This window comes from Thalia democratica, chromosome 4 (genome assembly GCF_965202585.1).
Source record: "Thalia democratica chromosome 4, ktThaDemo2.hap1.1, whole genome shotgun sequence".
Lineage (NCBI taxonomy): Eukaryota > Metazoa > Chordata > Thaliacea > Salpida > Salpidae > Thalia > Thalia democratica.
The window spans coordinates 48,954,560-48,982,033 of record NC_139168.1 but is presented as its reverse complement, the minus strand read 5'-3'; the positions used below and the strand labels follow the sequence as shown (position 1 = coordinate 48,982,033).

General features: G+C 28.8%; 1 protein-coding gene across 1 annotated transcript; it reads left to right on the top strand.

Moving 5' to 3' along the window:
* The first annotated feature begins 3,862 nt into the window (after window positions 1–3,862).
* Window positions 3,863–22,848, top strand: LOC145834955 (uncharacterized). The gene is made up of 42 exons (XM_082942483.1): window positions 3,863–4,228; window positions 4,346–4,583; window positions 6,241–6,414; window positions 6,708–6,924; window positions 8,433–8,604; window positions 8,746–8,874; window positions 9,074–9,289; window positions 9,370–9,411; window positions 10,386–10,490; window positions 10,692–10,766; window positions 10,915–11,004; window positions 11,098–11,154; window positions 11,217–11,324; window positions 11,439–11,546; window positions 11,604–11,702; window positions 11,758–12,054; window positions 12,289–12,342; window positions 12,535–12,579; window positions 12,857–12,910; window positions 12,976–13,029; window positions 13,099–13,206; window positions 13,530–13,583; window positions 14,056–14,100; window positions 14,163–14,261; window positions 14,327–14,434; window positions 14,510–14,563; window positions 14,627–14,734; window positions 15,036–15,179; window positions 15,244–15,351; window positions 15,429–15,644; window positions 15,784–15,999; window positions 16,934–17,203; window positions 17,294–17,347; window positions 17,428–17,535; window positions 17,605–17,712; window positions 17,799–17,852; window positions 17,915–18,130; window positions 18,249–18,422; window positions 18,573–18,872; window positions 18,971–19,039; window positions 19,271–19,480; window positions 21,826–22,848. The coding sequence occupies exons 2-42, from the start codon at window positions 4,415–4,417 to the stop codon at window positions 21,970–21,972; spliced, it is 5,235 nt and encodes a 1,744-aa protein (XP_082798609.1). The 5' UTR covers window positions 3,863–4,228; window positions 4,346–4,414; the 3' UTR covers window positions 21,973–22,848.
* Window positions 22,849–27,474: the final 4,626 nt, after the last annotated feature.

The following is a 27,474-nucleotide window of genomic DNA, read 5'->3' as shown; positions in this document are numbered from 1 at the left end:
TTTAAAAAAAAAAAAGGTTTTGTTATATCATAGCTCTACTCCCATCAGAAATACATTCACAAGTATGATCAATATGTGAAGTGAAAAGCCTTTTGATCATCAAGCTACACAGTAAATCAATAACTTTCTACATATTTTTTCAGCTGTTTAAGTTATTTTATTTAAGCAATAAAAAAAGATAGGATCAAATGTTAAAAAAATAAAACTTAAAAAAATTAAGATTAGCAATATTTCTTAAACCCATTACCACCAATGTTGACCATTCACATTACATGCTACCAATGACACCACACCATTTTCTCCTTTTAAGTTTGTATCATCATTTTTGTTCACCTTTTTCTGTTTTATTCACAATTTGCTGAATCAACTTAATTTTCTGAAACGTATTAGCATATAAAAGAAAGAAAAATATGAACCCTCACAACTAAGGTCAATGGATTGGTGTGGAGAAAGACCTTTTGGCCATCAAGCTGTGTACCATTTACTTGTAACTAATACTTTGAGCTAACTCAAAAAAAGTAATGAAAAATTAAAAAACAAAAATAAAAAACTCAAAAAGTAATTTTACATATATAATTTTTTTTAATTTTAAAGTTTAAAAATGGTAAGCACCTTTTTTTAACCCATTACTGAAAATGTTGACCATGGAAACCATAGTCTACCATGGGCTCCATACCGTCTCCTCCCCTAGATTTCGATTTTTATGATCATTTACATTCACAATTCTCTTGTTGCCCTCTCTACAAGAGCAACCACAAAAAATGCAACAAATATCTCATAATTAAATAAGATGGAAGAATTGGTAATGTCAGTATACATAAAATATTTAGTATAATCATAATACTGTAAGAGCACCATGCATTTTTAAATAGTGTCTAAAAATTTCTAGTTTATGTAGTTGTAGGTAGGTAAAGACTTAAAACTGTTAAACATTTGTTTAACTGTTTCATAGATGTGTAAACAATTCAGTTTTAATCAATAAAATCTAACACTAGTAATACATTAAATTTGTTTAAACTATATAAAATAAAATCTGTTTCAAAACTTTATTTCAAAACTGCTGTAACCATTATTATAATTATATTTCGTAATATTAATTTGATATTTTTTAAATGCATAGTTTAATGTTTTCATGTAATTCATAAAAACACCTGAATAAAGCGACATTTTAAAGCTTAGTTAAACATAAATTTTATTATTATTTGAAAAACTTCACATATGACTAATATAGTTATTATCACAGTTGTTGATTTCTACAAAAAATATAATCTTAATGCTTAATTCTTATAATTTTAAAATTACTAAAACTATTACTGTACAATTTGGTAATCTTTATTTATTTAGCATTTATAGTTTTAACTTTGCTTATTAATTACCCCTCCAATTTATTTTGATTAATTACTGTTCATTACCAACCCCTGAATATCTAGTATAAGGTTCAAATTTCCCATGGAATGTACCTGAATTTTTTTTGCTTTTCATTTTATACCCCTGAATATCAAGTATCTCCCCCAAGTTGCTGAAATCACCCAAATAGCGGCGATATTTCCTCCTTTGAAAACACTGCTTTTTTAATTTATAAATAGTAAATTTTCTACCTGCTGTTTATGGTACTATCCTATTGGAGTTTTATTTAGCTTATTAAAAAAATCAAAATTTACTTAAATACTTAGATTAGACATTAGTTACCTAGTGTTTTTGATTGTATAGTTTAAATTATGTACTCGTAATTTTTTTAAAGTTTATTTAATACTGGTCTATTTGATCAAAAAAAAAAGGTCATAAATTTATGAAAATGACTGATCTATTTAAGTTACTATTTTTTTTGTAAAAACTGAAAAGCTTTCTGTGTCACATTGGTAAAATAATATATTAAATGTTTATTTGGGTAGGTTTCAAATATACACGAGCGTACAAAAATGCACAAAATTGCACAAAGACAATTTTGCACAAGGGGACAAAATTGCACAAAGATAAGATTGCACGAAGACACTTTTGCACAAGGGAACATTTTTGCACGAGCAGACAATTTTGCACAAAGACACTTTTGCACAAAGGGTCATTTTTGCACAAGTGACAATTTCGCACGGGTTGAAATTTTTTATTAAATTAAATTTTTAATCAATTTTATTTTTACTATTACTGTTACTCCTAACGCTTACCCACAGATAGTAACGTTTTTTTAAATTATTATTTCTATTTTTTATTTTATTAGTTATTTTACTTTTTTATTTTTATTATCATTGGTACCCCTAACCCTTATGCTCAGTGGGTAGCTTTTTTTTTTAATTAGTTTATATTTATTTATTTTTCTTGTTTTTGTTTTAATAATAATATATTATTATTTATTTTTTATTTTTACTATTACTGTTACTGCTAACCCCTACTCTTGGCTTAGTCAATATATATATTTTTTTTACCTTTTTTTTTTTTTTTTTTTTTAATAATTTTTTTTCTGTTGTTTTACTCTCGTGCAAAAATGACCTTTTGTGCAAAATTGACTATTGGTGCAAAATTTGTCCCCTCGTGAAAACTTGTCTATATGCAGTTTTGTGCCCTCATGCAATTTTGTCTTTGTGCAATTTTTACCGTTCCTGTTTATTTATGTAAAATTATTTTAGAGTGTTTATTTACTGAAAACAATGATTCATACTGAAATCAGTTTTAAGAATTCCTGTAATATTCTTGTGTTTGCTTAATACTTTTTGAATAAATTGTAATTAAATTTTTTTTTAAACCAGTTCTTACTAGTTTGTATTATATTTTTAATTTTCTAAATCGTAAATCTCTTATTTCAGTTAACTTAGTTTTTTAATTAAAGTAGTAATTTTTGGATTAAAAACCTTGTTTCACCAACAAAAGTATATGTATTATTACGAATTCATTTAGCTTTATAACACTCTAATTGATAATTAATTATTTTACTGTTTTTACTTTTGAAACAATTTAAGAAATAAATTTTTAGTAAAACTTAATTTACATAAAACATAATTAATAATTTTTTATCTTTTAACTAATAAAAAAGTATTTGAAACAAACAATTTTTCATAAACATGATACTTTATAAAAAGTCAGTTATAAGGTTAAAAACTTAAGTTTTTTATGTAATACCTACTAAAAAATGATTATTTATTTATAATTTTTAAAATATTTTGAAATAAAAAATTTCTTATTTTTGTAAGGTTTTGCTAGTTTGTTAGTTCTGTAATAAGATTTGTTGGCACTACACCATAATATATTTAACATTCGAACAAAAACTTTTATGATTAAGAGTAATTTTATGTTAAAAGGAGTTTAGAACTAAAACAATATTTTAAATAAGGTATATAAAAAAACACATCTATATTAAACGTGTTTTATTTACTCCTTATATTTACTGTAGAATATAAGAATTTTTATTTTTAATACTTGTTTGATTAATTATTAAATTGACTCTTGCTTAATTAATTTATTTTATTAAATTTACACAATAAGTTTGTTTATATATTTAATTGAAAAATGGTTTAATACTTTAAGTACAATGAAAATACTTTTTTAATAATTTAGTTTTCTATTAAACTTTTATATTTTTTATTTATTAATTTTTTTTTTCATTTGTTAGTTATTATTTTTTATATATTTTTTTTATCACTGTTACCCCTAACCCTTACGCTCGGTCGGTAGCTTTTTTTTCGAGAATAATATTTGAGATTTGGTTAAGTTTATATTTTTTGAGACTTTCAGAAAAGTGACAAGTCTTTAACTTACATTATAAGTCTTTAACTCATTTAATAAATGTTTGATAAATAATATTTATTAGTTGGGATTAAAATTTATTTTTTGAAAAATTTCAGTGTTAGAAATTAAAACAAAATAAAGACACCACAACAATTCAGAACTGTGACCACCAGAGCGCATCCGTCACAGCTGGCTGACTTGCACCTGTGTCTGCAGTTATTGTTTCCTGATGTCTAAGAAAAGACATCACCAAAGTTAAACATATACACTTTGTTGTGCAACATCACACTTTTTTTTTTCATTTTTTCCTCTCTTCTAACTTCCCAGCACTTGACTAGGTTCAGGGACGAGGGGCGAGCCAGCTCAGAGTATTTCAGCTATCGAACGCTCGCGTATCTAAGGCTGATTGGGTTTTGAAGGAGCCAGAGAACGATCTTGTGGACTCCTTACCCTCCAGATCGTAGCGGGCCACACACAGCAAGCAACTTCTGGTTGCGACAACCGTGGACAGGTAAACAAATTTCTTAGTGTTGTTATCAATGTTACTAATAAGTATAGATATTATTAGCACTGAACATTTTAAACCTTAATTTTAAATAGTTATTCCAATCTATCATAATAAATTTAGGTGAAAAAGCGCGCTCCGTCGCGACCCCACGCCTGGAGAGTCGCGCGCATTGCAGAGTGTTGAATCTGCATGATGGAGTTTGCAATGGACCCCAGCACACCGTCCATTGCTGCGCCATCACGAAAACAGACCAGGCGGGCACGAAAACATGTTGGTACGATCCACACCTACTGTGGATGGATGCTGGCATTGTTCGTGTTCGCTCAACTGATACTTACGTCGACTGCTCAAGAGGAAGGTGTGATATTTTTAATATATTTTAATTTATAATAACGTATTTATTTTTTTGATTTGCGCAAGCAGTGTTAAGCATTTTTTCTTGAAGTATAAAATTTGTTAAATACATTTTGAGCATATAAGTATAAATAACATTTTAGCTGAAAGGCTTCAGCACCTAGAAAATTTAAAATAACAAATAACTGAGTTTTAACCTATTTAATTACTCTTAATTTTGTGTATTTAAATTTTATGAAAAAAAAACTTCAAAGCTTTTAAAAACAATGAGCTTTTATATCTTGAGAAGTTTAAAAGTTATAAGAAAATAAAAAGTACTAAAGTTATTTTGTTTTTACTAACTTCTTCAAAAAGTTGCCCATTAGAATATAGACAAAACAAAGTTATGTCTGATCTTGTGAAACTCAAGCATACTTTGTTTTTAAATTATTAAGACTAAAATCGTATGTTATTTTAATCTAACTGTAGTTCCAACAATAATTAGTTGTAATGTAAATAAGTAGCATGTTGTACTTATATTTATAGTTGCGTTTGTAACTGATTTACGCAAATAATCTATAAGTCATTTACTTTGTATATGTAATGTATGTAAACTTTTAGCTTCAACACATTTTTAGTAAGTAAAGAATACTATAATTGAATTTTTAGTTTATATAAATTATTTTTCAAAACTGGTTTAAATTTTATATATTAAATAAATTTTTGTTTAGTTAAATTACTTATTTTTTTTTTAAATGCAAACTATTAAAAAATTCTTTTAAAATTAAAAATATTTGAAAACGCTAAATCTTTCTTAATTAAAAAATAATAGAAAATTTCTTAAATGTAAACTACTTACTTACAATAGTAGTAACTTAAACACGTGTACGCAATTTTAATGGTAAAATTCGTCTGAGTTTATAAGTTCAACTAGCTATCGTGCAAATAACGGCAGTTAAAGCTGAAGCAAGTTTGAATTACAAGCGCGCAAGCATTTTTGTAAATATCATAACCAACCAAGCAAGTTTGTATGAAAAATGCGATAAACAGTTTTGGTTCTCTGCTTTTGTTGTTTTCATTTCAAACCTCGCCAAGCTGGTAAAATTTCTTAGTGTATTTTGTTATTATAAATCTATCAAACTCTTTCTAGCTTATTTTTATTTCGATTTACAATGTTTTATATCAATAGACCTTTAAGCTTACGACTTTTTTATTTAGCAAACAGTTATAGAACTAATTTTTATTATTAAGTATAATATTTAACCAATATTCATTAATTTATTTTCTAATAAACAAACGGTTGTTTGTTTTAACCTGTGAGTACTAGCCACATGAAAATACTTGACTTTGTAAAAAAGTAGTAAAAAAACATAAACTTTACTATCTACAAATTAAACACCAAACTGAATCGGTAATTAGTAAACTATAATAATATTAAACATTCTGCGACGCTAAGTCATTGCGTAAATAGGAAAATTTGTAATGTTAATGATATGATCTAATAGAGTTCTGGAAGGACTTAATTACGTTATATTTGTCTTGGTTTTTCAAGTCAATAGTTTTTAAAAACAAGCTAATTAACTGTTGTTTATTTAGTAATAAAAAGTATTACTATTCAATTCTGCAGTATACTATAAAAAAACAGTTTTAATATTACTTAGTATTTAAAATTATTTCTACAGAACTTTATAAACAAGTGGATATACTTGAACGACTCGGGTTTACTCCTTCACTGAAACCGGACAACCAATTGGTGGATGGAATCTGTGGAGATGCCAAGAAAGCATGGCGGATTGGAGGCCGAGGTAGTGACAAGGCAATTCAACCTGCAAACTACGTCTTCTCTGATGTCATGAGTCAGTTTTTTAGCGAAGCGTTATAAGATAATGTTTAAGCTTAAGCTCACCAGTTTTCTAAACCATGTAGTACTTAATTGAAAAAAACTTGAAAATATTTGAGTAGACAAAATGAAAACTTTAAAAGTTTGTAACAAGGTATGAACTAAATTTTAATTAAAACAAACGGTCTTAAGGTAAAACTATATACACTAGTTAAGTTTTCAAGTAGTTAAAAGTATCTGTAACTGTATTTAAATTTTAACATACTGTTTACTAATAAAACTAGACGTTTAGAAAATATTGTTTTACAGCAAATGGAAGATTCCCATATGAATTTTCCATCGTTACTGTTTTCCGAATGCATAAAGACATGAAAGGAAAAGCTCCTGTATTGTTCCGCCTAAAACACAAAAATGATTGGGAGCAGCTAGGTATTACTGTAGGTAAAAATCCCGAGTTTCGATACAGGGAAAACACGGATACAGTAGTGAAGCATCCAAAATTCGATATTGATTTGAGTGATGGAGAGTTAGTTAAAAAATATATTAATTAAAAAAAAAAATTTTGATGAAATATTAAGAACTAAAGGAAGTAAATTTAAAAACTAATTTAATTTATTTAGCAAAAAATAAAAGTATAAATTCGACTTTTTGGAATTAGTTTGAAATAAAAAGATTATAAAGTAATATTTAACAGTTTCTAGACATTTATTGTTAAAAAGCTTTTGTCTTGGTTGCTTTTATAAACTTTTAATATGCCGTAAAGCTTCATAATAAAAGCAAAGAAATAAATTTGATAAAAAAAATTAATTTTGTACGTATAATATTGTTAAGTCATCAGCCCAATCGTTTTACGTAATGCAACGAAAATTTTTTACAAGGTTTAAGTTGTAACACCAAAACATGCTTTTGTTAGGTACATGAAACAATTGTTTAATAAATTTTCAATTTGAAACTGACGAGTTTCGATTTGTATTACAAAAGCTAAGCTTAATTACCACACGAAATATTCGACAATTAGCCCCTTATAAATCAGTTACGGATCAAAGAATACAGCCATTTAAACAAAGATTACATTTAAGCTGTCAGCAATGATTTATGCAGTTGTTTTGAAGCTCAATTACAGTTTTTGTTAAACGTGCGTATAATCTATTGTTGCTTATGGGCTTGGTTTAATGACATTGATCTTGTGTTTTAACGTTAAACGGGTCAATGATTTTGAGAATTATTTGAATAACTGAACGCTTCAAGATATTATCCCAGACTTTTCTACGTTGCCCAAAGGAAACCGTCTGCAAATTAATCAGGCGTTTTATAAGAAAGTTATTTACATAAGTTTTTAAGTTTTTTATGAACATAAAAAAAATATTGAAAAAAAAAACATGTGAACATATATTAGAAGTAATCAAAAACTTATATTATGTATAAATCTTATATTTGTAAAAATATTTAAGACAACGATAAAAAATATACATAATTTCTTTTGATTTTCTACAAACTACAAGCTTCGAAATAATTCTTATGTTATTTGATAACTTAAAACATTTATTGAATGTAAATATAAAAGATAACTAACAATGATTATTCATTTAGTAAATGTAATAGTTTATTTAAACTAATAGTGTAAACATGGTTTAGCTATACTTTTATACATTTCTTTAAAACTAGAAAAACATAGAGTTTTAAAAAATCTAGTGATAGTATAAGAAAAATTTATTAAGAAAATTGTTAAATAATTACATAAGTTTGCATATGTTTTTTATTATTCAATAACTATGCACCGTTTTTTCAAAATTTAAGAACAATATTGTACTAAGATAAATATTGTTGATAAAATGATTTATTAAAATAAATACTATACTTTTGAAAAGTGTTTAACAAAAAAAAGAGTCTGTCAGTATATTTGGTCCATTAAGTAGCTAAGCTATACGCATGTCTAGCAATATTCTCGATCAAACTAACTAAACAACATATCATATTTTCGTTTTAAGCTTATTTATATCTAAATTCTTAGCTAAAATAGAAAAAAATTTAAAGATGGCATAAAGTAGCATGGACAATTTACAATGAAAACGTTCAAATGTGGGTCGATTGTAACTATGTGGGTGATATGTTGTTGCCAGCTAGAAATTATGACAATAGATTGGCTATGAATGGAGTTGTTGTTTTCGGCCAACAAATTGGAGAGTCTGATCTAGATTCATTTAAGGTAGTTTTATGTAGAATTTATTATATAAATTTTAGCATAAGGAAAGAAAATATAGAAACAAACTACGAATATTTTTCTAATAAAAACTATTTTTAGTAAATTTTATTTATAAAAAATAATGCTTATTTTGTAATATAACAGGGAGACATTCAATCTCTCTTAATTGTTAACGACCCACAAGCTGGAGCTCTAAGTTGCAATCATGATTCTCCGCTCGGTGGTTTTTTTCCAGACTGCAGAGAAAAACTTAAAGCTGAATCTCCCGAAGTTGTGAGTTTTGCGCTTTATAACTTTGACGTAAAACGTACGTTAGAGCTTACATTTAGAAAAATCCTGTTACGTGTAAAATATTTTTGTGCCATCGAATTTCATAACTATTATATATCTAAAACAAATCATTTAGTAAGTTTAGTTTCGAAGTTTATTTTTGGTTTATAATTTTGCTAATCCGAGTCTATGTGTGTAACAGTCCATCGAAAGAAATATAAACATATTGGAGGGCGGAGAAGTGTCATACTCTTCTACATCTTCATCTTCCAGCGTGTCATACTCCTCATCGTCTTCTTCATCTTCATCCTCAGAAGAGGGGCTGACTGTTGTCACTGAGGAGGCTTCAGCAGGTGGAGACAGTTACGGAGGAAGAATGTCAGCAGCTGAATACGGAGATGTTGAATTTGGAATCAAGGTCGGCAGACTTTTAATTGTTATTTGATTTAGATAACCTTATATTTGTTGAAATTTAAAGTTTTAAATCTTTTTCTACAGGGAGACAAAGGAGCAAAGGGTGAACCAGCAGTAATTGAACCAGTAAGTTTTTAAATTCTTAAAATAAAGCTTGGACCTTTTTCTTGTATTTATACAAAATAAATTTCTTTTTTAGTTTCTAACCTTTCAAGTAAGAGTTTTTAAAAACTGATATTTGATTAGATTAAAATCAATAAAATGTTCTTATATAAATAAATACTAGAGAGTTACGATATAAAACATTAAATAACAAGGTTATTAAGTAATAAAGGTTGAAAAATTTTTATACGAGTTCAGTGTAAATAAATTAGATGTTTAGATATTTTAATACTCAATAGTAAATTAAAAATATGAACGTAAATGATTGTTATGTACTAAATTAAAAAAAAAACAAATTTATTCCTATAGTTACTATAGGTTTTTTCTCTCTTATACTTGTTTTATTATAACATTTATTACTTTCTGGCCTGACCAGTTAGTGTTTGGCAACTATGCTTATGCCTAGCAAATAGTCTACTAAATTAGTCTTAATACTAAAAACATCAAACTGTTAACTAAACTAATAATTTTTTATGCTGGCAATAGTTTAAGAATTAGAAAAAAAAAAAAATCTAAATAAAATAGTCTAAAGTTAAAACAAAATACTAAACTTTATTGTTCTCTAATTGTACAAATATAAAAAAGCTTTTATTAAACGTTTTTTAAATAAGTTTTTAATATGTGTTAACTCAACATGTTGATCAGGTTTTTAAGGTAAATTATTTAGATATTTTTCAGCAAAAATATAAATTAGGTTATGTATTGAAATTATGAATATTTATATAATTTAGATTTTATCACACTAAATTAAAAAGTTGTTGTAAACTACTTATGATAAAAAAAACATACAATTAAGAATTTTTTTTGTTTTACTTTTAAGGATCATGTCCTTTTTGAAGTTTTGTTAAATAAGTATATTGAGTAAGAAGAAGTTAGACTGAATAACTAGAAAGTGCTTGTAATATTATGACAGTTACTTAATTAAAAATTGTTAATAGGACGCGTTCACAGCCGGACCACCTGGCGATATGGGAGCACCTGGAGCCGTCGGGCCAAGAGGTTACCAAGGACCACCTGGAGAACCTGGAGAAGAAGGAGATAGAGTAATATTTTATAGTTGTAAACATAAACAATTAAAAGTTGTTGGAAAACGGCTAAATTATTTATTTTACTTTTTGTTAGCAGAAAAAAAAAAGTTTTAATTTTAATTTAGACCATTTGTAATTAAACGTGTGTATTTTTCCTTGTATCACAGTTGTAAATTAGAATTTTAAGATTTTATTGTTATATTTTAAAACCTTTAGGGTCCCGATGGACGAAATGGACTCCCTGGAGAAAAAGGTTTACCTGGTCCTCCAGGAAAACACATTATGGTTCCAGTAAGTTTAACTTATTTATAAAAAATATTTTTGAAATATGCAACTTAAAATTTACTTAAAGTAATATATTTTTTGAACACAGCTTTAAGTCCAAAATGATAGTAGAGCATATCAAACTGCTTTTAAATATTTTTTACAAAACATTTAGTTTAGAATTCCTACACCGGGAAGCGAAAAAGGACCAGGTGCTTCAGCACCAGCTGAGATTCAAGCCCAGCTAAGTCTTCAAATGGCTAGGGTAATTTTTTGTAATAATGTAATAAATAAAAGAAACATGTATATAACTTAGTTGTTTTTAAGGAACTTTATTTGATTAATTCTAATTTTAAAGATGGCTCTCCAAGGTCCTCCTGGACCAAGAGGACTGGCTGGTATCACTGGCCCAGTTGTAAGTTTTAAATGTTTTTGTATTGTGCTTTTATATATTATGCCTAAAATTATCTTTTTTAGGGATCAACTGGAGGTAGAGGTCTTAAAGGTAATCCTGGAGATCCTGGTCCGATGGGAGCTAGAGGATCAAGAGGTCCTCCTGGTGCCAGTGGATTACCTGGTTCATCTGTGAGTTTTTTAATTACACTTAAATGAAAAAACAAAATATAAAGAATAACTTTACAGATAGTTTTAAATAAGTTGACTAATATTGTATTTTCTAGTAAACAATATTAACTGTAGGGACCTCCCGGGGAAGATGGACTTCGTGGAGAGCCAGGACCTATTGGACATCCAGGAGAAAGAGGATTTGATGGTCTTCCTGGTGTTCAAGGAGCAAAGGGTCACCAGGTACTTTAACACAATTTTTTTTTAATACCAGTAGTTTACAATATACTTTAATCAAAGGGAGAAAAAGGAGTTCAAGGTGCAGTCGGAAGTCCTGGTGAACAAGGAGATGCTGGACCTCCAGGAGAACCAGGTCCTCAAGGAGCTCCTGGCGAATCTGTAAGGTTTTTTATTAAGCAAATATAGTTAGGTATTTAATTCAAATATTTTTTAGGGTCCTAGAGGTCTCCAAGGCTTTAAAGGACCGATTGGTATTCCTGGACCACCAGGACCAAGAGGTGTTCCTGGTCTTCAAGGTATGAAAGGTAACCTTGGTCTTCAGGGAGAGCCTGGACCACCCGGCCAACAAGGTGCTGCTGGACCACAAGGTACAGCCGGTCCACAAGGTGTAATGGGACCTCCTGGAAGCACTGGTCCACCTGGTAAACCAGGATTGGCTGGTATTCCTGGTGCTGATGGTCTTCCTGGTCATCCTGGTAACCAAGGTAGCCCAGGAAGCAAAGGTTCAAGTGTAAGTTTGCAATAATCAGTTTAGATAAACTATTTTGACCATTTCAGAGTTTAATGTTTTTAAACTGTTCTAATATATAATAGTTTTGAAATTTAACTTGTATCTTGATTCCAAACATTTTAAATGGAAGTATTTGAAATTCTTGGTTTTAATTTGTACTGAAATAAAATATAACTGATACAATTTGTTTTTTGAAAAAAAAAACTATACCTATAGCATATTAAATTATAACAGGGACCTGCCGGTAATCCAGGACCACAGGGTTATCCTGGTCCTAGAGGAGTTAAAGTAAGCTTTGTTATATAATATTGTACAAGTGACTTTGTTAGATATAAATTTATAAAAAGAATTTACAGATACTAAAATCTTTTAAAAGTTATCTAGATGTTTAATAAAACAAATTTGGTTTATTGGTTACTTGATGCTTGTTTTGAAGAAATACAATACTTTCGTCATTTATTTTTATACGTTACTCTCTAGGGAGAAGACGGCGTTCGTGGAATTAAAGGAAACAAAGGAGACAGAGTGAGTCAATTTTCTTTGTACTTTTCTCCCACTCTTTCAGTGTTAAGCCACATTAATTAAAAAGAATGTTGCTAATTAATTTCAACTGTATTATGATTAAAATTAACATGTTCTAAGTTTTGTATTACTATCATTGAAAAAAGCATAGCTTTAAGTTATCGTTTCGTTTATATTTTTTTTACAACTATATTCTTATAATTACTTAAGTTAATTAATATTACTGTAGTTATAGTGTCAATACGTTAGTTAATATTTACACAACTTTTATTGTATTTAGGGAGCTGATGGACTTACCGGATTTAAAGGAGATATGGGACCAAAAGGAGACCAAGTAATTTTACTACGGCTGTTAAACAACATTTAATTTATTTATAAACGTTTCAAAAAAATTCTTAGGGTGTTAAAGGACCTCCAGGACCCCGAGGAGAAAACGGTGCTGACGGTGTCAGAGTAAGTTTTGATTAAAAGTTTTTAGATTAATTAATTTTTTTATATATTTATGTTGGTTAATATTTTTAGGGCCGCGAAGGACCTAGAGGCGAACCAGGTCCAGCTGGTCCTATCGGAGAAAAAGGTAAAATGGGTATTCCTGGACTACCAGGATATCCCGGAAGAACTGGACAAAAGGTAAAAAAGCCTTGTTAATACAGACTAAAACTTAATTTTTCAAAGTATATTGTACAGAAAAATAAAGATAACGATAATAACAAACTATTAAAAAAAAATAATTAAAAATAAGTTTTTAATATACTATATTACTAAAAGGAGCAAAGCTATGCTAGAGGTTATTTGTTCATGAATATATAGCTCACCATATGATTTAATCAGTTTTTCTTTGAAAACTCCTTAGGGTAGCATCGGTAGTAGTGGACTTCCAGGAAATGCTGGGATTAAAGGAGAAAGAGTAAGAACTTTAAATGTATTATTTTTATTTATTTAACGTTTTTTAGGGTCGAACTGGTTCACAAGGTTCCAGAGGAAGAACTGGTCTTAAGGGCGATCGGGTGAGAAAAGCTTGAGAAACACATAATTGCTTTAATAAAAAAACATTTGTTTGTGTGCAAAACTAATTGAAGTCTTTTTTTCAGAGTTATTAATTTCAGAGAGTAATAATATTTTTAACCCAAACATTTCAAAAGTTAGTTTTTAAAACTGTATTAAATCAAAAATTTCAAAAGAGAGTGTGTGCTGTGGTCTATGGTTTGGTTACATAATTTTATCAGATATTATACATTTTTTAACTGTTTAAAAAAAAATTAAAGTGTTTATTGACTTGATTGCATGTCTTATTAAGTTTTTCATACATCTCTTGAATCCAAAATTTTATAAAAACTTGTGCTGTATTATTTATTCATACTAAAAGACTATTCAATTATAATGAAATTTAATTAAAATTTTATAGGTTGTACTTTAGCAAATGTTGATAAAATAAAATCTCAAATAGTTATTAGAAGAAAAATATTGAATATTTTTAAGGGTCCTGAAGGAAAACGTGGACAACAAGGTCGACGTGGGCCTAAAGTAAGTTAATTTTTGAGTTGAATTAAGATTTTTTAGTCACGATACTAAAAATTACCTTTTAGGGACCAAGAGGTAAGCGCGGTATGCGTGGAAGCACTGGAATCTTAGGACCTAAGGGTGCGAGAGGCCAAGACGGACCCGCGGGACCAATTGGAGAAAGGGTAAAAATTTTTATAACACATATTTGAAACAAAGTTGTATAATTGTTTAAGTTTTTGTATTTTAGGGACCTCCAGGAAAACAAGGATCTCCTGGGTTCCCAGGACCAAGAGGTCCACCAGGAATTCCAGGAAAAGATGGACTTCCTGGCCACCCTGGTCAACGTGGAGAACCTGTAAGTACTAAAATAATTTATAGTTGAAAATATTTTAGATTTCAAACTCAAATATTTATTGAAAAAACTTTTTAGGGTTTCCAAGGTAAAACTGGGCCTTCAGGACCGCTGGGTATTGTAGGACCACAAGTTAGTTTTTCAGTATTGTAACTGTGGAAAAGTAAGAATCTGTCTAAATTAAAAGTATTTCAGGGACCTACTGGAGAAGCTGGTCCGTCTGGAGATCGTGGCCATCCTGGACCAGTTGGTGCAACTGGAGAGGTCGGACTTCCTGGGCCTGCTGGTGCAGAAGGTGCAAAGGTAAAATCATTGATCTTAAAATTTAAGTCTTAAAAACTGCAGTTGTAACAAAAATAAGTACAAAAAAGAGATTACGACTTTAGTATAAAAGTGTTTTAATAAATAATAGTTTTAATGATTTAAATTTTTATTTACAAAAAATTATATCCAGTACGTTGTTTTTGTCTAATTTATTTCTATATTTGGTCATTTTTTTAATTACGTGTCAAATTTTTTGAGTATCATTTACTTAATTCTAGATTAACAAAACTAGTTTCTTTCAAAATCAATATAAATTCTTTATTTTAATTTTAAATTTAAGGGTGATCGAGGTCCTTCAGGACCTCCAGGTGGTGTTGGACCTCCTGGAGTTCAAGGACACCCCGGTCAAAGAGGACAGCAAGGACCAGTCGGACCAACGGGTTTGAAAGGAAATGAAGGACCACCCGGACCTACTGGAGCTACAGTTAGTTTACAAGAAAAAAAAAAAGCTATTAACTTGGTTTAGAACTTAAAATCGCTATACATAGGGTTCAACTGGTCAACGTGGACCTCCGGGTCCTGCTGGACCAAGTGGTTCTCCTGGAATACCCGGACCTTCAGGACCACCTGGACCTGCTGGAGAAAAAGGAAGCAATGTTAGTTTTTTATTTTTGATTTTGATTTTATACTTTAAGCGGTAAACTAATTTTTTATATAAATAACTTATATTTAGGGTGAAAGTGGAATGCCTGGACCAGCTGGTCGTGATGGTATCCAAGGACCCTCTGGTCTGCCAGGACCTCCAGGTAATTCAGGACCACGTGGTGAAGATGGTGATAAAGGAGAGCCAGGTCCACCTGGAGCAGGAGGTTTAAAAGGATCTAAGGGAGACTACGGACCTCCTGGTCCACCTGGAGATCAAGGCCCCGTTGGAGTTCCAGGACCACCTGTAATTTTACTATTTTAATATGCCTTTTCAAATATATTTAATTCAAGTTAACCACCAAGATATTCATACTCAATTTTTGTAGCAATTAGTATAAGTTTTATGGCAAATATCAAATAACTTAATATGTATAATACCATAGGGAAGTAATGGAGAGCCTGGAATTAGAGGTCAACAAGGTCTCTATGGAGAAAAGGGAGACGAAGGTGACAGAGGTTTCAGGGGTAGACCCGGTCCAAGTGGTCTTCAAGGAATTCCTGGGCCGTCTGGAGATAAGGGAGATTCTGGTGATGCAGGTTTAATAGGTCCACCTGGAACCAATGGTCCAAGAGGACCGCCTGGAAATCCTGGAGCTGATGTTAGATTTTATTTATTAGACAATATAACTGTTTTAACTACAACTAAATAATATTTACTTAATATAACGATTGTAACTTTTGACTTTCGTTTCTTGAGTCAAACTTAAACTGAAATTTAGTATTGAAATATTAATAAAAACTTTAAGCGGGGAAAAATAAGACCAAATATGTCTAACTAAAGAAAACTATTAATTTTTTTGTACATGTGTCAACCATTTTCGAACAAAGTTTCTCAGAGAGTTTTCAAAGAGTTATAGGAGTTAAGAAAACCTTGTTTTAAAAAAACCTGAAAACCTGGAAAATCCTGGATTTTGAGACAATTTTGAAAAAAAAACCTGGAAAAACCAAGATTTTTTATGAATTTCAAAATGTTAGGTAATAAAATTTCAATTTGACATAAAAAATCTATCCTATAGATGACAGTTTTTTGTCATCATCAACATTTTTTTTATTAAAAAACACATTTAAAGTAGCTTTATAGTATCTTTTCAATGTTTTTATAATAAATAACCTATTTTCTTACCTTAACCTTAACTTTAAACTAGAAATAGACTCAAAAATATGTACTTTTTAAAACCTGGAGGGAATTTTCAAAACTTGGAGAATATTTGCAAAATTGTTTTGCAACCCTGTTTTACACACATCCCGCAACTGAAGATGACTAAAAACTTATCTTAATTTTTTGTTGTATTTATTTCATATTTCCGAGTTTATAAGATAAAAGATAAAGCATTAGTCGTGTTCTGATTAAAGCAAACTTTATATACTAGAGATAATTTTTGATCAAAGAGTGATAACTTTTTAAGTTTTAGATGACTAGTTAAACTATTAGCATTGTCTTCTGTTGGAAATTTTTCTTTTAAAAAATATTGTAAATTATAAATCTAACTTTTTAAACGTTGCATTTTTCTTTAAGAAATATTATAAATCTAGGGTCCAACTGGACCTCCTGGAGGCGCTGGCCAGCCAGGTGATGTTGGCCAAAAGGGAGAACCTGGACTAGCAGGTGCTCCGGGTGGCACTGGCGCTCCTGGAGGCATGGGACCCAAAGGAGAGCAAGGAGAGAAAGGAGACCGTGGTAACGCAGGCAAGCAGGGAACTCCTGGTCCTAGAGGAGCAAGAGGTGATGATGGTCCGAAGGGACATGTTGGAAGTGAAGGCGCTCCTGGTGAACCTGGAGTTGCTGGACCTCCGGGACCTCCAGTAAGTTAACTTTATATGTATAAGTACAGTGTTTTTTGCGTTTGTAATTTTGCGTTTGTAAATTTGTAATATTTGTAATAATTTTTAAAGGGAAACGACGGTTATCCTGGAGACAGTGGAGCAACTGGAGCCCAAGGAGAGCCTGTAAGTAGTTTGGAAATTCTAAAACCAATTTTTCTTTTGTCGTGCGTGATTCTATAGTAATAACTAACTATTTTTTAAAGGGACCACCAGGTCCAATGGGTGAGCAAGGATCACCTGGAGGCCCTGGTAGAAGAGGATCTCCTGGTCTTCAAGGACCTGAAGGCCGTGTTGGTGAAAAAGGAGCTAAAGTATGTTGCTTACCTAAACTAATAGTGAGGCTTCTAGTTATTCATAAAATTAAAAATTGAATTTGATAGGGAGAAGCAGGAGCTGCTGGAGCTGAAGGAGATCAAGGAGTAACTGGACCTCCAGGACCTCTAGGAAAAGATGGAATCCAAGGTAGACAAGGTCTTCCTGGACCTGCTGTAAGTACTTAACTAGTTATATAAAAAAATCACTTTGTTTAAATAACTAAGACTAAAAACTTTTAATTAAACGATACTCAAAATAGGGATCACCTGGTCTATCTGGAGCTGCTGGACCTGAAGGACCTGTAGGCCCAATGGTAAGTAATAAATATAAAAGTATTTTAATGGCTGTGTTTTTTAACGTTTAACTTTTAAATAGGGTGCACAAGGTTTGAAAGGAGCTAAAGGAGATGCTGGTCAAGAGGGAGTTAAAGGTCATCCTGGTTTGATGGGACTCATAGGACCTCCAGGACCTGAAGGTGAAAAAGGAGAACGTGGTCCTCAAGGACGTGCTGGTCCTCCTGGATCAAAAGGTGTAGAAGGCAGAACCGGACCTAGTGGACCTATTGGACCTGAAGGAGCTCTTGGGCCTCCTGTAAGTTAATTGTCTAAAAGTTTATAACTCACATCACAATTTTAATAAATTTTATTATTAATACTATTTAGTTTTATAAGTGTTTTATTTAATAAAGATTCAAATAACAAATTTTTAGGGACCTCCTGGAACAAGAGGACCTAAAGGACCTACTGGAGCACCTGGTCCTAAGGGAGATACGGGTCCAGCTGGACCGCCCGGACCACCGGGTCCAGGTCCAACTTATAACCCCGAAGAGTTGTCACTTTTGATGGCACAACCAGGACAAATAAAATCTGGAAATAGAAGAAGGGTAATTTATTAAAGTCTTCATGTTTGAAAAAATATATAAATAAAAAAAAAGATAAAGGTTTCATTTTATGTATTTGATTCTTATCTACTATTAAAGTTTAGTTAATAGAAGTCAAAACTTACTAAATGAAATAAATTATGAAATTTTTAGAGAAGAGCTGCGTCAAAGAAAGAAGATATAGAAGACGATCAACCTCTCGGTGAAGGTCTTGAAGAAATTTTCGCTTCACTTGAGTCGCTTAAACTCGAGTTGTCGAATTTGAAGGAACCCATGGGAAGAACTAAGGATAATCCGGGTAGAAGCTGCTATGACATCTGGTTGGTTCACAGAACATTCACTTCAGGAACTTACTGGATTGACCCGAACGGAGGATGCACTGCGGACGCGATTGAAGTCAGATGCGACTTTGAAAATGATGGAGAAACTTGCATTAAACCTAAAATACGCAAGGTTTGAAAGAAAATAAATTTAGCGTTAAGACAAAAAATAATTAAACAAAAAGATTGTAAGAAAAGTTATTTTTGATTTTAATTGATGATTTTATACAGGAACCTCCTCGAAGGTGGCCTAAATCAAATCCTGGCGACTGGTATAGCACTTTTGCTCGTCGTGAAAGGGTTGGTGTTTTAAATTTTCTACTTTAATCATGATTGCATAAAATAGAAGCTGGTTAGAATTTATTGACATGTAACATTTTGTATCAAAATATAAAAAAGGATTAGTTGAAATATAATTTTAAGTTCTTAAATTAAAAAAATAATTTTAAGAAAAAAAAATAGATACCATAAAGTAAAAGTGTTTTAGTATAAAATTAGAAACTACTTTTTAGGATTGTTATATTTTTTTAGTTTGACTACAACACCTCGGTTCCTCAATTCAACTTCCTCCGTCTTCTCTCTTCAACTGCGTCGCAAAAGTTCACTTATCTTTGCGTCAACTCAATAGGCTGGGAAAATATGGAGGGTACATACGACATGGCCATTGAACTGCTCGGTGCCAACAATGATGTCCTGACTGCAGATCAGCCTATTTTCGACGTAATTGAAGATACTTGCAAGGTGAGCTAATAAAGTTGTCTTGAATTAACATTAAATAACAAAGAATTTTAAAGGTTCATGTATTAAATGATATCATTGTAAATATAATAATATAAGTAATATTTTTATTAAGAACTATCTAAAAATAATATTTGTAACATGGCCGTGGTCTAAGAATAGCTTAAAGAGAGCATATTTTTTTATAATAGTTTCAGTCTTCATAGAAATGATTTTTTTTGAAAAATGTTTTTTGTAATTTTTAAACAGTAAAAGATTCTGTTTTTAAGTCTGTTTGAATAAACTGTCATTTTGCTTACGATCTCAGTAAAAGTTTACTACCACTATGTCCATCTAGAATTATTTCTAAACATTTGTAAACTAAAAAATATTCTATAAAGCATATCTCAACCATAAATATGTTTTAGTTAAAAAACTACTTATCAAAACTTTTATAATAATTAAAATATTATACACAACAATATTTCACTTCAGTAAATTTAAATAGTTTTTAGTTGGTAGATAAATTATCTAGAGGCTAAAGTAAATCTGGCACTAAAGTTATAAAACTATAGTTCAAGCTATATGAAAAAATTATACTATCTTTTATTTTGTATCAAAGTTCTGCTTTTAGATTAATAAAAAATGTAAATTATAGTTACAAAAACAAATTTTCTAAACAAAATTCTAAACTTTTATAAGATATGCAAGTTTTTTTTCAATGTTTTTTTTCACATAAATCAAAACTAAAACAAATTACTAATAAAAATGTCCTTTTTCGGTACTTGATACTAGCTTCTATTAATAGACTGTTTTTTATTTCAGATAAGTAAATTAATGCATTTAAATATATAAGTTTTTATAAAAGTTTTAAAGTAGTTTGTTTCTAGATTATAGTTTTAAGTTTTTTATTTTTAATAACACTGTAGATTAATGCTTTTTTATATTTAAAATTAAAATAGTAGGTTATATTTTCTGCTTTTCACTAAAAACCCAATATTATTTTTCAAGTGTCGTAATAATTACAGTTTAGTTTCCATACTCCTTATGTAAATTCTTAACTTAATAATTTATTTAGTTTTAATTAAGGTAATCCAACATTCAAGCTCATATATACAAACAATTTGGTTTCACGATTTAATAAATAGTTACATGTATGTATTATTAATAAGAATTAAGCATAAAACTTATTTTATTTTTAATTCATCAAACAATTTATAATTTTTTTTTAGAATTTTAAATTAAATACGATTAGTTTATTTTTCAATGTTTTTTGAAAGAGTGTACTTGTCTACAACTAGTATAAATAAAAATGTTTTGTATATGCTTTAAAGTTCAGTGTGTTGATAAATAATTTTAAATAAAGGCATATATTCAATTTTTTGTCCTTGTGAATAATTATATTTCGTCAAGTATTGCTGATAATACTATTTTATATATTAACAAAGTTTTTTTTTTCAATCAAAATGTTTGTTGATAGGTTAATTAAATGTTTTTCAATTTACTTGGTTTGTTTTATTTTAGATAATGATTGACACAGTTTGTTCATAAATTTTATTACCTCACGTCTAGTTGAGCCTATGTAAACATTTATGAGTGTGTATTTTTTTTTCTAGAGTGCGTATTAAAAAAAACTTATTATACCGACAACTAACGGCTTTCAAAAGCTTAAAGACAAGTTTTTATATGTTAAATATGTTTATTGCTTTTTTAGCTAGCGTTATAAAATCTGTTTGATAAAATCACTTACGTTTGACAAATTTTGTTACATTACACTTAAAATATTAAAATTACGTCACATTTCATAACTATCTATAAAGTCAGTTAAATTTTTAGTTTGAAATGTTTAAGTAAAACTCACAATTTAAAATTTTGTTTCAATTACCGGAAACTTATAATGCTACAAATACAAAACTGAATTTTTTATGTCTAATTTTGTTTAGTTAGATAAAAAAGCTAAAATTAGACTTAATATTTTTTTAATTCAAAACAATATCTCTTAAAAAGTATCTTCGTGAATTATTTCTATGTTAGTTTGTTAGTTGAAGCTATAAATTTTTGATCAAGTAAGAACTTTTCATGATTTAATTGTTTACTTTGTTTAGGAATTAAAATTCTAAGTTAAACAATATTATTTGCAATCATATTATTTGAATAACTTTTTTTTTTAAATATATTTTTGTTCTATTTAAAAATATTTTTAAAACTTTAAAAACTGAAATTTATAACTGACTTTAGTTTTAAAAATTAAATTTTTCTTTTTGTAAATTTGATCTTAAATTTACAAGTAGCAGACATTAGTCAAAGCGTTCAAAAAGTTTAACCTTAGTTAAGTTTATAAGTTTTCTCATACAAATTTTTGCAAACAGACTGGTCAAGACGACGGACGTGTTGTGCTGAAGATTGAAACTTCAAACGTTGACATTTTACCGCTGATTGATTACAAATCTTACGATTTCGGCCAGAAGGCCCAGCGTCATGGATTTATTCTCGACGAGGTCTGCTTCAAAGGTTGACCTCATCCACACACCCCAACGACTAACTGGCTGATGTCAAGTCTAAGCTGTGGTTGACTTTTTATTGGCTTAAGAAAATATTTGATAACGTCGTTTGAAAGAGAATACGGTTTGACGCCGCCCAGCGGTGAAAAAATATTTTATGTGGTAGGCGTTTTAGTTTAACATCTTTGAAACTGGTGGTTTTACGAATTTCAAGTGATATGTTTTTGATCAGCATACTTGTTTATATCAGTTAAAAACAGCTGAGCTACTTGCCAAATTGTAATTTGTACATTTACCTCATTTCTGTTTTAATATATTTGTTGATCTTCAGCTTTTAAATTAAGAAAAGTTTAGTACAAAAGCTAGTGTTAAATAAAAATGTTTCTTTTAATGTTTGCATCTTACGATTATTCTTATCGGCTACGACTGTTTTCATCATGTTTTTAGACAATATTTTTACAGCTTTTGGTAAGTGCTGGTGCCAATTGTTTGTTTAAACTTTAACTACTTATGGTTTATATATATTCTGCTTAAAACTCATCAAACAAAATGTTGTATTTTAAGTCTTAGGTGCTGGCTTTGGCTTAAAATAGTTACATTTTGTACTAGTAAAAGTATAAGTTACTTAAGTTGCATATTTAAAAGTTTTTTTTTGCATTACTGTTGTACTTTACTTTCTTTATTTGTATATCATTCGAAATTTATTTATGACAAAAAGAACTGGTAGGGCGGAACTTCAGTTTTCACACAAGTTTTATTAGAAAAAGAAAATATTTTAGATGTTTTTACTTTTATCAAGTCGTTTTTATTCGTAGAGTTTTGATTGCGTACTTAAGTGTATTTTTATTTAGTTGGTTTGTAAATACAAATAAACTATAAAACCGGTGCAAATTTAACCTTGTTTTAGTTTACTAAGAAGATAGTTATTTTTAAAAAGGTGTGTTAAATTGAAAAAAAAATTTAAACACAGTAGTGGTCTAAAACAATCGGTCAAATAATTAAACTAAACGCAAAATAAAACTTAATATAAATACAATAGAAAATTTCAGTATTATCGTAATTTTAGGAATATATTTTAATTTAATCCTACCAATATTTAACGGTATCAAACTTAAAATCAAACTTAACTAAAAATACACAACATTATCACCTTTATTGAACGATAAAAAAGCGCTTAAAATAATTGGTCCTAGAACCTTATGTATAAGAAACCTATTGGTTTTCGAGTCGTACACCACTTAGACACAGTTATAGCATGTCCAGGACTACTAATAGCTATGGAATTAATGTTAATATTAAAAATGGATTATTTGAAAAAAAGGAGAAGATTGACTTTCAGTAAAATATTATTTTCTCGTATTTTATACTTTGGTCATCATCGATTTTAATAAGATTTGAAGTACAACGTGTATAAAAAAGGTGGAGCTCCCTTACGAATTAATTTTGATAAACCTGTTCAACTTTGTATCAACATCAGATCATCTTGATAAAGTATTATACATAAAATTAAAACTAGGAAATCAACAGTTTTTAAATTTCTAAAGACAAGTTAAAAAAAATTACTACTAAAAGAGGCACACGACAAACAATTTATACACATGTTTTTGTATACGTATTATTTCTTCTAAGGCCTAAATAGAATACACTGTTACTCTAAAACATCGTTTTATATGTGCTTGTGTCCTTATATTATCTTAATATAAATAAATAGATCACATATGTTTAATAAAGGTTTCCCAGACTTCTTTTTAAAAAAGGCTCTTTTACAGAGAAGTTTAGAAAATGATCGCCCCATACATACGCCAGAATATCTAGTGTAAGTTTCGGATTAGCTGCGAAATGTACCTAGAACCCTTTTTTTTCTTCATTTAAAATTCTAAAACATTACGTGTATTTTAGCCGCTTTACTAGCTATTGCCACCTTAGTGCCAAAACTTCAAAATCGCCCCATTGCTCCTTAACAGAAAGTTGACCCCGATGGAAAACTTAGTTTGTCATTTATACTCAATCCTAGTATTTGATTCTCTTTGTTTAATTGCAAAGGTTTTGATTATAAAGAACTTATATTTACTTACTTCTTTTTGTAAATAATAATAGAGAAGCAGTTAGTTGTAGGTGCCAAATATTTATTTTGAATAAAACACAACATTGCTTGTGATACAATTGTTTTACTAGTCTAAAGTAAATTTCATTGGTTAAAAATCTTTAAATATTTAATGAATAAAAACTTTAAATGTTTTATAAACCTACTTTGTAGATATATTTTATTTTAGTTCTACTTTAAAACTTTTACATTATATATAACCTGCATAAGTTGTGATATAATACCTAGGAGATTATTTTTTATATACACAACTTATTAAGTTCAAAAGAATATTTATCTTTTTACAGTGTAGAAAAACATAAGCTAAAATAATGCTTTCAAATATTAAATACGCCAAAACCTATAAACTTTATAAAAACAAAATAGCTAGAAGAGAATGAAAAAAAGAGATAAGCAGCTACAAGCTTGTTTTGTTTAGTAATCTTTCAATATTATATAATTTGTATAGTTTTATTTATACTGTTTATTGAATAACAAAAAAAAACGCGCAAAAAGTTTGGTCTAAGGACCTGGTGTACAAAGGAACCTTTCGGTTATCGAGTCGTCCACCACATGCTTATAAAGTTTTTTACGAACTATTACACATAGTTTTTTTTTATCATTTAAATATCTAAATTTTTAGTAATAAAACAATCAGTTAAACGAAAAGAAAAATGAAATAAATTAAAACTAAACGAAAACTAACTGAATTTTGTGTTAAATAATGTACAATGAATCTTGTTTAGTAAAATAAGAACTAGAAAGTATATATAACTTTAAATTAACTTTTAAAAGAAGATAAACAAAACTAATAACAAACGTGTGAATACTTGAATTATAGGTTACAACTTTTTTTAAGAAAGTAAAGTTTAATACGCTGAAATATTCAAAAAAAAATTACATTTGGTAAAAATAGTTTTACATTTGAATAGTTAAATAAACTATTAAAAAATTTTTTTTAAAGAATATTTAAGAAGTGATTTTTACAATAACTGATCTTAACTTTTATAAATGAAAATATAAAGATAAGTACTGTAAAATTTATGCTTTTAATAACAAAAATAAACAAAAATAACTATAACAATAATGATATTAACAACAACAAATTTCCTTCTATTTTACCAGTATTTATTTCGGCCATCATCAACAAAGTTGTGATGTTTTTTGCCATCGATAATAAACAATGAACTTCACTGCACGACCAACAACAACAGCATCTGGGACAACCTACGACCGGTTTCGTCCTTTCTAGGACTCATCAGGCAGGCTTAGTCACGAGAAACCGCTGTTGTGATCTTAATTAAGCGGGCTTAACGCGAATGCACTGAAGCGACCGTTTGCTTGTAAAGTCCGAAAAATTGATGCAGCCAAATCATTAACAGTCCAACGTCTAAGACATTGTTAGCTTAATGTGAGATTTTAGTCTCTACGCTCGTCTTAAAATCAGTTTTAGGCCTTATTTATTTCGGCCGTTATCAACAAAGTTGAGATGTTTTTTGTCATCGATAATAAACAATGAACTTCATCGCAAGACCAACAACAACAGCATCCGGGACAACCTACGACCCTTTATTTTAAAATATACTTTTTTTTTGAATACTTGTCCAAGTCTAAAACTGTAACAATAAAAAGCAAGCAACATTTACAAACATAAAAACTAAGATTTTTTTCTTTGATTTTCTCAAAAAAAAAGAGATTTTTTAACTTACGTTTGCTTGAAACAGTTATCTTAGCTTACTACTTAAATACTTTATTTTCTGCTTAAGTAAAAACATCTATAACTACTTTTTTTACATTTGCATGCTAAAATAAAAGTTTGTAAGCATAAGAAAAAAGTTTGTCAGTGTTCGAAACATAATTCAAAATAGGAATATTAAAGAATAATCTTAAAAAATAAATTAATAGAAAATGCTAAAACCTACACTAAACCAATCTTACTGTAACCAAACAAATCAACTTTCGAACAAAAAAATAAAAAACATAGAAAAAAAAAATTGGAAATAAATGACAAAACATATACGCTCCTTAAACAAAAGTATGCTTTTGAAAATAAATGTTTAAGAAAAAGCTTAGAAACTCTAATTATGCATTAAATTTATCTAACTTCAATTTTTTGATTCTAATATTAAGTAATTCTATTTAAGTCTTTGATCTTTGAGCTGGTTTACTTTACACTTCACTGTTAAATAAAAAAATAGTTTAGCTCTTCAAAAAAAAAAAGCTAGCTTATTCATCCACACTTTTGGAATAACTAGGATTTAAAAAAAATTCTAAACGAAATGTCATAGTAGCAAAATTTTAAATATTTTCAGAAATATAAAAAACTTATACTGTATAAAATTTTTTTCGGTGTGTATACGTCCAGATTTAGTGGCAAAACATAAGTTAAAAACATTTTAATAAATTCTAAGAAATAAATAGTAGTTGTTTTTTTAGAAATTAAAACTTAAGACTTATAAGTTTAATTGTGTTTTGTTATACTTTATTAGTTTTAAAGTTAAAACTTCACTTTCTAGCTTTTTGAAGTTAATCGATATCATTATAGTTTTTGCTTTTTAAAAATGATATTGACCATTGTAAACCTTTACAAAAAAAACTTGAATAACACGTGAATTTTTTTTTCGGTATTGTTTAATATGCTTTGTTTCTTACTAATTATTCTATTTATGCCCTTTTACATTCCGTTAAAAATCTTTTTAGTAAAATCTATTACTTTATGTTTACAAAAGCCTGATGATTTTAAACACAAACAATTTAGTTTTACATAATTTATTTGCTGTTTAAAATAGTCGAAAATCTAGTTATAAAACTTTTGTAAAACTTAGTGTGACAGCGTTAGTTTACGGTAAACAGGAAAAAACTATATGATAAATATTTGCTTAAATGTAATGCTTTTCATTTTGTTGCGGATCTGCAGTAATTATTTAATTACTTTTAATCTAAAATAAAGTGACTTTAAAAATAGTTGTTTAAAATTTTAATAAAATATATTTTAAAACTGCATATGCAGATTAGTTGATAATTTTTATCTTAGGTTCTTTAAATATTTTTTCTACCACTATTAAATATTTAAGATAAGGATAAGTTTAATAATAATATTTTGACCAAAAAATTATTTTTTTTGTTTATACTATCATTTATTTTTTAACTATTGAAAGTTATGTATTATAGTGTAGTCAATATTGTTATTACAATAAAAGTATATTAACAATGTAAGTATAAATAAGTGAATAAATTTTTACTAAAAGTATAATTTTATAACTTATCCTTAGCTAAGTTTATATAAGTTTAGTAGAAAATATGCATTCAAAAACAAGGTAAAGTACTATATAACAAAAAAAAGAAGTTTAAAATCAATATAAACAATATTGAAGACATTAAAAAAGTATTTTTTTTCAACAAAAATCAATAATTTTGAAACATTGTCAAATAAA